This window comes from Henckelia pumila, unplaced genomic scaffold (assembly GCF_033568475.1).
Source record: "Henckelia pumila isolate YLH828 unplaced genomic scaffold, ASM3356847v2 CTG_19:::fragment_3, whole genome shotgun sequence".
Taxonomy (NCBI): Eukaryota; Viridiplantae; Streptophyta; class Magnoliopsida; order Lamiales; family Gesneriaceae; genus Henckelia; species Henckelia pumila.
Genome location: NW_027331777.1, coordinates 1 through 11,518, shown reverse-complemented (window position 1 = coordinate 11,518; position 11,518 = coordinate 1). Strand labels below are relative to the sequence as shown.

Below are 11,518 nucleotides of genomic sequence, written 5' to 3'. Positions count from 1 at the left end.
CTAGAAAACTAGAGCATGTGACTATAGAGAGCGTACCTTAATAATGAGAGAACTTGAGCTATTTATAGATAGTCAGAGAGTTTCATGAGCTTGAGCCTCTTATGGGCTTTTAGGTATTTATGGGCCTTGATAAAGTGTCCAAATAAATATCGGAGTATATTTTACTCATATGGATTGAGTCATTGGGCTTGGGCCGGGGAGAAAGTCAAATTAGATAATAACCCATCATATAGATTTTCAATTAATATAATTTTGATTCAAACGAATGCGATATGAAGCAATAAAACTGAAAACAATCATAATTTTATTTTTCTCATCATACTTAAAAATAGTGGAATATTTGATAGGTAAATAAGCACGTGACAATAAAATTATTTTCTTATGTTGTTTCAATTACATATTTCATCACAATCACAATTTTCTGCTTAATAGCAAGAACCATACAAATATGGCAATATCCATTTACAACAGTAATCAACAAAATTGTAGTGACAAAGATTGTTTCTTTAATTTCATAATACATTGTCAACAATAATTTGTTTATCATTGTTGAGTTTCCCTTGATTGTTCTCATATGGGTTTTTCACGTTTGTTTATTTAGTTTTTGATTAATCAATTTGTGTAACAACGACATGCCAAAAGAGACCTCTGTTTGTGCTTTAATGCTTAATTTTTTGGGTAAAAAAAATACAATCAATTTAGGTTTGTTCAATTTTTTATAAAAGAATTGAGTCACGCTCGGTGATAATTTTTTTCTATACAATAGCAAACATTTGATCGTACCATTTGTTTTATAACAAAAATTTACTCTATTTAATTAAGTTGCATGATGTCATGAGTAGTAATATATATATATATATATATATATATATATATAGTTTCTTTCAAGTGCCCACCTATCATGCCCACCAATGATGTGACACTATTCTATTGGATGTGATAAACTGTAGGTCCAATAGAATAGTGCCACATCATTGGTGGGCATGGTAGGTGGGCACTTGAAAGAAACTCTATATATATATATATATGAGTTTTGTTATGCTGCCCCACCAACTATGTCTAACTATGTGTCCATCATGTACAGGACAACTCACCTATTCTAGTGGTCAACTCATGACTTGTACATGGTGGGCACGGAGATGGGCATCGTTGGTGGGCAGCATAATAAAACTCATATATATATATATATATAGAGTTTATTTCAAGTGCCCACCATCATGCCCATCAATGATGTGACACTATTCTATTGGACCTATAATTTATCACATCCAATAGAATAGTGTCACATCATTGGTGGGCATGGTTTCTAGTGGTCAACTCATGACTTGTACATGGTGGGCATGGAGATGGGCATCGTTGGTGGGCAGCATAACAAAACTCATATATATATATATATATAGAGTTTCTTTCAAGTGCCCACCTACCATGCCCACCATCATGCCCACCAATAATGTGACACTATTCTATTGGACCTACAATTTATCACATCTTTATCACATCCAATAGAATAGTACCACATCATTGGTGGACATGGTAAGTGGGCACTTGAAAAAAACTCTCTATATATATATATATATATATATCATCATGTCATGAATTTATAGACTACTATTTATATTATTGTAAAGATTAATAATTCATAGGCTGATAGGCATCTTAAATTGCTATCTCGTTTACAAACAATTTCAACTTCAAAAAGTAACTTTCTCTCCACTAAAAAAAAAAATAAAATAAAAATAAAAATGTAACTTTCTCACAATTAATTTATGATTTCCAATAAATATGCAGCTCAAATATTCGAATATGAAAATTTCCAGAGAGTTGAAACAAAAGCATAGTTTCAAATGACAAACGTATCTAAAATTTATAATTTTTAACATTTTTTAGAACATCATGCTCTTTTTTTTACCCCAAAATAATATAAAATCCAATGAAATGCAACCAAAATTAAGTACACACACAAAATAGATTCCAGACCAGATGAGTAAAAAGCAACGCAGTTGTCACAATTGTTGCAGAATATGGATCATTTTCACATCACTTTGTTCTGTTACACAACAAGTATAAAAACAACAATAATATACAGATAGGAAGAAAGCAAGGGTGCCATTAGAAAATGAATTTTAACAACCTCTGATGAATGAATGCATATACTAACAGCAACAACAACAATAGTGATAAAAAGATTTAGATGTCCAACAACTTAAAGGAGTCGGCCACTACTTTAAGTTGGTTCCGAACTCTTCTCCATCGTCTTTCGTTTGCGCCAACAATCAATGTATAGTATCTCCCTGCATATACATACATAGCTAATCTGAGTAATAAATCAAATACACATGTGAGCACGCACACATACATACATGTGTGTGTTTGAATGCACGCGCATGATAAATCACCGTACCATTTCCGATGGCTATTGTTGCAAAAGCCGCTCGTGAAAAATTTGGAGACGTGAGTACGTATTCGAACGTGCAGTAGCTTCTACCATCGATGTTTTTCTGCACCCACGAGTCATCTTATATCAAATTAGGCATCACACATACAAAAAGAAGAACAAAGTATATCATTGTCGAGATAGTACCGACAGGGTAGAAAACAAAGACAAACAGATGAGACTTTAATCACCTCTTGCATTCCCAATATGGTTGCAAATTGATTCGGTGCAGAGTAAATGTTGCTTGTTAAATTTTCAACAACCTTTTTCAGTAGTAAACAAATAAAAATTTTGTTAGAGTGAAATCATCCCAAAGTAAACTAATCCGTGTAATGCTCAGAAAATGATGTAAAACTTGATAGGACTTGCCTCTTCCATTGAAGTACCCAACTCATGGATATCAGTTTTATTAGTTGGAATAAAACTCAGTCTCACATTTTGCAATTGCAAATATCTGTCCTTGAATGCAGAATCATGACCCAAGAACTCAAATTCCTGCATCGGAAATCATAGAGTTTCCAACTATATTAGTAACAATTTCATTAATGCATCAACCTACAGAAAACAATTAGTGGCCACAACTTACTCTCCAGTCCGAGGGGTAAGAATATGAATACCCATCTATTTTGTCAACAAAAATTTGGTAATCCTCTGGTTTTCCTGGAAGGAAAAAATAGTAGCATGGCATAATATTCAGAAACAACTAATTAATTATGGGGATTTTTCTCTGGTAAACTCTCACCCCAACTGAAAAAATTAGTTTAAAACCACCTCTCAAAGTTAAATACAGCTCCACAGTTTTTTATGGAGGCTGGAGCCAATACAAACTCCCAACAAAATTTTGAAAAAAATAGTTAGTAAGGTATTAATGAAAACCATGAACAAAAAGAACTTCAATTTATTATCCAGCCACAATAGAATGTCATGTGTATAGGCGACACCGTGGATTAAATTCATAATGATAGTCAGTAAAATGAATCCAAATAATCACAACTTAAAATAGTTCACAGTTCCAGTTATTTTCTGCGTGATAAGATGTTATCCATGCGTAGGATTGCGTTTCACCACTATAGCATAGACTTAACCTCATTATATTATCTAAAATAACAAAAAAGTAAGTTCTATCAGTAAATATGCCTTAAGCATCTGCAATTATGCTTAAGTCAGATAGATATCATTTTCTGAATCATTTACTATGAATTGAATGGAATTGGAACACTGGTCTTTGTGATGGATATCAGCACATTTTATATGTGTCAAATACAAAATATCGCATACGAACCAATTTAACTGTATAAGAAGCTAATGAAGAGAGGTACTATCTATACCTTGTGCCAGAAGAGGGCTTGCTGATAATGAATTAACAGCTGATAAGGCTCCTATTCCAGCTAAAACCATCCTCCTCTTACATTTTTCTGAAACTGTGGCACAAAATATACAATGCACCTAAATAAGTTCTGCATCAAAGTGCTTGAAGCTGTAACACTATTCGAATCAGGAAATTTTTTCACTAAATTCCAAAAGTTCCTTTTTTCCTTTTTTCACCTCGGCTCTACCTTAGAGTACTGAAATACAAGAATTTAATACTAGATACTGCTGGACCAGCACTACAATAGAAACTGAAAATTCGGTAGAAAATAATACAAACAGATAATTTTTTCTTGGTTTTACCTACCTATCTTTTCTTATATCCAAAGAGCCCTTAAACCTTTTTTTTAAAGTATTGTGGGTATGAGATGGCCCCAATTTTCTTGGCAGAATTTGCAATAGCAGCTCACAATAGTAACTTCAATCAAAACTAAAAATTGCATTATGCTACACGTAGAATGAAAGTTACCTTTCATTCTCTATCCCACGCACACATCTTGATCGGAATAGTTTCGTCATTTCAAAGGTATCGTGTAAGACTGTGTATAATCTTCACTGTACACTTTTAACATTTTTCTAAAAAAATTACACAAAACGCAGACCATTGTTTATAATTGCTCAGCAGAGACACACAGTCCCCTGATTCTATTACAGGTATTCATCCAATCATATTCACTACTCGAATAGAACCCCAAAGCAAATCCACACAAAAAAAAAAAAAAAAACTGCAAGACATTAGAAAGAATCTTACTATTCTCGTCATCACAATGACGAGTGTTCCCATCACACCTTGTTGTGAAGCGATGCGGAGACACGGCTGCAGATTCCGCTGTTGCTGCTACGCTCACCGAGCATGGCGCGTTAAGCTGCAATCTCACAAAGGAAAAATCGAAACTATACAGCAATAATGCAATTAAAACTACAATTGACATTGATGAGCAGATGAACCAAACCCTGTTTAAGAAGGATTTCGAGGAGGCGATGGGCGAGAGAGACGAAACCGTCATGACCATTGGCGGCACTGCGAAGTAAAAATGGGGAGTGGGAAAGATTTTCTAAGCAGCTGAGCTTGTGTGGCTAAACTGATCCACATGGATAATGGTGAAGAAGAACATTACCACATGGATTCAAATATTATTTTTTAGTACTTTCTTAAAACAAATTTTATTTTTATTGTTAAATTTGTCCTACACTTTTATGTCTTTATTATTATCTACTATATATATTTAGCAACTAAATATTTCATATTAACTACTAATATCTCTTTTACCTTGTTTCCTTTAATACAAAAATATTCTAGTATTTATAGAACGTTGAAATATGATAAAAATTATTAAATTAGATATTGGGGTTTTAAATATTTTATCTTATTTAAAAACCATAAATAATTGAGGTTATTGCCAAATTATAGTTTTTATTTTATAACTTATATTTTTGTTTTTTTAATGGTAGGATAGGATAATAAATGAATACGTCATTACGCTGCGAAAATATAAATAATAAACCTCTCTCAGATCGTTAGATTAGAACTGTGTGCAGGTTTGAAGCAAACGTAGTGCTTAAGCGTGGTGAAAGTATTGATTTCTTCTTCACTTATTATTGTCCTGCATTTCAGTGCGGCGGCGGTGGAGGTGGAGGTGGAGGTGGGTTGTGAAGGCGGTGAATCGAAGAATGCGACAGAAAGAAGTGTAGATTGAAATTATAGGCGAAAGTCTACAGCAAAATAGGATCGATTAGTGGATATTGTGATGGGATGGATGACGGTGGCGTACGAGGGAGTGGTGGCGGTGGGGTCGCTGGTCCTTCTGGGTTGGGGCGGGCTGTGGTTCCTGAATCAGCGGCTTTACAAGGAGTACGAAGAGAAGCGCGTTTTGGTCCAGATCATATTCAGCGTCGTCTTCGCCTTCTCTTGCAATCTATTTCAGCTCGTTCTATTCGAGATCATTCCTATTCTGTCCAAACAGTGAGTAACCGATTCAACTTCTTATGATGGATTTTTTGTTTGTTTTTTTGTTTTTGGGAATGAATGTAGAAATTTATAGAGAACGGTTTCAAGTTTTTCAGCTATATCGAGCATTATGATTGATTTTAACCTTGCATTGTTTCGTTTATTTACCCCTTCTTTTGTCTCACTGTAGGGCGAGATGGTTGAATTGGAAGGTGGATTTGTTTTGCCTCATATTGTTGCTCGTCTTCATGTTGCCGTATTACCATTGTTATATAATGCTCTGTAAAAGTGGTAATTTCTCCACCCTTGTCTCTTCTTGTTGGTGTCGTAAATAATTTTTATCACTCTTATATCTGTCAATTGGAGATGGGAAATTATGAGTCTGATATGCGGCCAGTTTTCACTAGTTTCTAGACTCCGAGCAGGTCTCTATGGTCGGCTCTATAAATAGAGCTTTGAAGGAAAAATATAGCTATTTCATGTACTCTTATCCATATATGTTCGTACCTGGTTTTTGTTTAGCATTATTTTAATTTCAACTCTGTGCTTCAGGTGTTAGAAAGGAGCGTGCTGCGTTTGGTGCTGTTCTTTTTTTGTTTGCTTTTCTGTATGGTTTTTGGCGAATGGGCATTCATTTTCCAATGCCTTCTCCAGACAAAGGTTAGCAATTAATTGTAAATGTTGCCAAGAGGGTAAATATCTCTTAAAGGCACCTTGGCGAATATGTTTCTGTGTTCCCATCTTTTTATATCTCTAAAACTAGCTCAAGGAGCAGTACAACCTTGGATGCTAATCCTTGTCGAAATCTGTTTAACCTTCTTCCTCCAATTCTCCCTCTTCACCTTTGTGTCCAAATCTTTTCCTGCAATGCATTAAAGATGCTTGTATGATGAAAATGCAGCCATTTCTACTTTTTGTGAAATTGTTTATGCTGGTGATCTAATATAGATGGCTGAAACCACTGGTACATAATTTGGAATTCAGTGGTACACCTCATCGAGATTTTGTTTTCTATGCTCGTTACTTTTCCTAACCAATTGCTTCATTTGTGTCTTCCTTCTCCGCTTCCACTGTATACCATGTTGGCCTATACTTTATTTACTGTTTAACACATTTTCTTATTTATGGTTTGCGATGGGATATTATTTACTTGAAGTATTCACCTTCTTAGCTCTATTTATGAGATGTATATTTTTATCAGGATTTTTCACCATGCCTCAGCTGGTAAGCAGAATTGGTGTCATTGGTGTGACTGTCATGGCTGTTTTATCTGGTTTTGGGGCAGTGAATTTGCCTTACAGTTATCTTTCCCTCTTTATTCGGTAAGAGGAATGACTCATGTATAGTTCAAATTGATTGAATGATTAGAAAAACATAATATCATTTAATATGTTGCCTTTTGGATGCTCATTGCTTCTTAGTGTGTATTCTTCTAGATGTAGTCAGTTACATTTATTTTCAACAAAATTGTTATATACTGTTTTCTTTTCAAATTATGTTTATGAGCACAATTTTATCGAGTCTGGTTTGCTTTAGGGTCATATGTATTATGTCTTATGTGGAGATGAAGAAAATAATTATTGAGGCATGTCAAATTGCTATGAAGAGGTTGCTAATTGTCTGCAACTTTTGTGAGAAAATGGTGAAGTAAATTCTGGCAGGCTGACAGCTCTATCGTATATGTATATAATATTTATACTCACACAACATATATACATGCTTTAGCTATCTAGTTCCTTCTCTGAAAGTTAGCATTTACTTGAGTTAAAGTCAACCTGCATTTTATTTTTAAAATCTTCATTTAGTAACTCTCTGGTTTAAAGGTTTTACAATTTTCTCCCTTAATTTTAAGAGAAATTGAGGAAGCAGATATCAAGGCACTAGAAAGGCAGCTGATGCAGTCAATTGAGACCTGCATTACAAAGAAAAAGAAGATAATTCTCTGTCAAATGGAAATGGAGCGTCTACAAGGGTCAGAAGAGGTTCATTCGCCTTGCTGCATGTTTATTAAGTTTGTCTTTTGCTAATTTCATATTATTTACTTACTTGACACTTGGAGCAATTTAAAATGCATAAAAATGATTTAGTCATTTAGTGGGTGAATTGACTTTCTTTCCCTTTTAAATATTGTACTTCGACATGATGGGAATTAGTTCGTGAAACGGCTGTAAAGAATTTGAGCAAATAACACTAAACTGAACTTTCTGCAGATTAGTGCTAGCTTGTTGAACTATCAAATGTTTCCCTTAGTCCCCCTGTATCTAGCTTGATGTATCAAATAATCTGTCTGTGACATATTTGCACAGATGTATGTGCAACTTTTTTAACAATGCAAGTATACCTGCTTTGTAATGCACTACAGTATAAAGTAACCTCTGAATATCATTCAACCACATGTTATAATGAGACTGCACATAGGAAATGAACTTTAAGAAATGAATATGGGAAAATATGGTTTTGCCTGCCTAGGCAATTAGCATTGGGAAACAATAGTAATCATTGGTAACACTGGATACAAACTGTATCATATTTCATGCTGATTTTTTTATTATTTGACAAGAAATTATATGAGGTTTAGTGGGTTAGCAGCCTGATGACATTGGATGTTTTTTGCTACAATTGCCATGCTACCATTTGTGCCATTTCGAAAATATATTTTTGAGTTTTTGTTGCTGTGATAGTGATATTGATTTATCTCATGGTATGATTGTCTGTTATGGATTTGTCTCATCAACATTCATAATATGACCGATCTTTTAGTGGAATATTAGTGTGAAACAATTGTTTAAGGCGGTTTAGTGCTTTTGGCCTAATTTCTTTTGCGGTTTTATTGTGGACGCTTTTGGTTTTTACTTTATGAATGATTTGTTGTCTATTCGTATTATATTATTGTTTGGGGCAATACGATAGTATTAGTAGCCAACTGGATAAGTTAATGATATGTACTGCATCATCGTGAATAACATCTGCTTATTTCTTTTCACAGATTTTGAACGTTTACTCATTGTAAATTTACTGTGACAGAAATCAAAGAATAGATCGTTCCTAAAGCGATTAGTTGGAACTGTTGTTCGGTCTGTTCAGGATGATCAAAAGGAGCAAGGTTAGTACTCGTTTGATGCATAATGCGTTATATATCCATTTCATAAACCCCCCAACATAGTTTTTAAACCAAGATGTAGCACAATATTCTTTCCATTTGCCCTCTCTTTTTGTTTCCTCATAAAAAATTACTCTGTTTTTTCATTAGGTTTGTGTTATGCATTTATCATTCCAACTAACTATTACCAACTCTTTGTCTTGCTCGGCCTGTTTTGGGAGGTCTCCGAGAGTTGGTTTTAGCGACCAGTTTTTGTTTTGTTTTTCTGTTACTTCGTATTCTTGATTTATTTTTGTAAAAAGATATCAAAGGGATGCAAGAGGAGGTGCAAGCTCTGGAGGAGCTTTCAAAACAACTTTTTTTGGAAATCTATGAGCTACGCCAAGCTAAGGTGTACTGAATGTTTATGGCCTTTCCTTTAAGAATTAAACTGCAATAATTTATTAGCTTTTACAAAGTATGGAAAATGTTGCTTTTCTTTTTTACTTTCTTTGTTTTTTTCTTCTTTTTTAAATTTTTTTTTTTCTGCAATATTATCAGGAAGCTGCTGCATATTCTCGTACCTGGAAGGGGCACCTGCAGAATTTTTTGGGCTATGTATGTTCAGCATATTGTGTGTATAAAATGATAAAGGTGAGCATTTCTCATTGGAGTAGAAATACAGCCTTTCTTGTTTCATTGTACTTTCTGTCCAAATTGTTGTTTCAGTTATAGACATGATTTAGAATTCTTACAATCGTCAGTAGTTAACACAAACTTTCCATGTTTAAGATCTGCAAAGATATGGCATTGTAATTTGGGTTAACTGATTTTTTATTTTTATATGTTTGTTTCATTATGCAGTCTATACAAAGTGTTATATTCAAGGAGGTAATGCTTTGATTATCTTTACATACTTCACTTCTTAATTGTTTCATTTTGTCATATGATTTCCATGTTTCTAAAAATTTCAAAGCATTAAAAACCCAACTGCGTTGACAGACTGGTTCCGTTGATCCTGTGACAAAGACAATCAGCATCTTCCTGCAGTTCTTTGACATAGGCATTAATGTGACTTTGGTATCTCAGGTCAGTGTTGTCCTTGCATCACTTCAATATCCTTGTTATGCTGTATAAATCAGTTGCTTATAGTATCCAGTATTCCAGTGCGTTTTTTTATAATCTTTCTAATGTGTTTGGGTTGTTGAACCTCAAAATCTCAATGTTATACCGCTCTTTTTTAAATACTGGCCCACTTTAAAATTTACGTTTTTCTGTGTGTTGAAGTGAAGTGTGCTCGAAGGAGAAAAACTTTTTTTGTAAGGCATAGGACAAGATTTTCCAGCATTTGTCGAGTAATGGTCCTCAAATGGTTAACACAAATTAATAACATGAGCTTGGAGTGGAGAATACCATATGACTTGTTAGCGTGAATAACCACTTAAATTAGTCAAGAGAAACACATTGCATTATACACATGAATGGCATGATTCCTATTTTTCAATCTCATGACACATTATCACCACTCATATATGGCATGTTTTGTCTTCTGTTATGCAGTACATATCCCTCTTATTTATTGGGATGCTGATAGTAATATCTGTACGGGGATTCTTATCAAATCTGATGAAGGCAAGTTTGCATTCCTTTTCATCAAATTTTTGCTGCACCTGTGATTGGATTTGTACTTACAGTCACTTTTTGATATTTTGAACTTAAAGAAATATGTCTTGTATTTTTTTTTTCTTGACAACGTATATTGCATGTATAAATTTGGGACGTGAGGTTATTTTTATAAGGAAGTGCATGACAGGCAGTTGTGTATATAATTCAACACTATGAGTTGAAGGTTTTTTTTTTTTTTATTTATCATAATTCATTACTCCTTTAATTTAACTCTAATCACATTGATTTGTTTATTACCATGGTATTTCTATCATATACTATCTAAGTTCCCGGCTTTTGTACAGTTCTTTTTTGCAGTTTCCAGAGTTGGGAGTGGATCTTCAAGCAATGTTGTCCTTTTCCTCTCTGAGATAATGGGAATGTACTTTGTTTCTTCCATATTGCTGATCAGAAAAAGCCTGGCAACAGAGTATAGGTGAGATTTTCTAATTTTGATAGAGCCTTTTCATTTATTGAATGTGAGTCTGCTCTTGCAAGCTCTTGTGTTTTGGTGCTAATTATGAATAACATTTCTGTAGAATGGTATGGTATTACCAAAGATCTACTTGGTGCTTTTTTGTATCTCTTTCTCTATTTGAACAATTGAAGCTGTTGCAATCAAGCTGTGGCTATTTTTGTCCCCTTTGTTTCCTCTTTTGGGCCTGTTCATTCTTCTTTTTTACAATGGAATTTAGATGTCGGAATTATTTATGAAAGAACTTGTATAACATGACATATCTGTGTTCTGAAAATTATCCATGTTTCACCAAATAATTCCGATTCAAAATCTTAGATTTGACTTTTTTGGATTTGGAGAACTAGGGGTTTTGTTTACCATTTTGAGAATCTAATGCATGTCTTGGTTTCAACTGACGGTTTTCTCGTTTATACATAGAAGTGGTGCATGACCAGATAATCTTTTTTACCATGTGCGTTGTCACATGTAAAAACTTGTATTCTGCTATACATCACTGTGTTGTTTTTTCGTTTATGTAGTTTCCCTTGATTTTGGAGGAACCTTTGC

At 34.0% G+C, this 11,518-nt stretch overlaps 2 protein-coding genes across 2 annotated transcripts; one reads left to right on the top strand and one right to left on the bottom strand.

The window, feature by feature from the left end:
- Positions 1 to 2,139: 2,139 nt before the first annotated feature.
- On the bottom strand, positions 2,140 to 4,905 carry LOC140870738 (photosynthetic NDH subunit of lumenal location 1, chloroplastic). The gene is made up of 8 exons (XM_073273138.1): positions 4,756 to 4,905; positions 4,554 to 4,668; positions 3,763 to 3,855; positions 3,021 to 3,094; positions 2,804 to 2,929; positions 2,626 to 2,697; positions 2,402 to 2,498; positions 2,140 to 2,291 (listed from the first exon to the last, which is right to left on the bottom strand). The coding sequence occupies exons 1-8, from the start codon at positions 4,813 to 4,815 to the stop codon at positions 2,188 to 2,190; spliced, it is 741 nt and encodes a 246-aa protein (XP_073129239.1). The 5' UTR covers positions 4,816 to 4,905; the 3' UTR covers positions 2,140 to 2,187.
- Positions 4,906 to 5,318: 413 nt separating this feature from the next.
- On the top strand, positions 5,319 to 11,434 carry LOC140870725 (GPCR-type G protein 1-like). Its single transcript, XM_073273114.1, has 12 exons — positions 5,319 to 5,765; positions 5,941 to 6,041; positions 6,303 to 6,410; positions 6,952 to 7,072; positions 7,603 to 7,732; positions 8,775 to 8,853; positions 9,153 to 9,241; positions 9,391 to 9,483; positions 9,694 to 9,720; positions 9,832 to 9,918; positions 10,390 to 10,461; positions 10,800 to 11,434. Exons 1-12 carry the CDS (start codon positions 5,551 to 5,553, stop codon positions 10,932 to 10,934), a joined length of 1,257 nt encoding a protein of 418 aa, XP_073129215.1. The 5' UTR covers positions 5,319 to 5,550; the 3' UTR covers positions 10,935 to 11,434.
- The last annotated feature ends 84 nt before the right edge of the window (positions 11,435 to 11,518 follow it).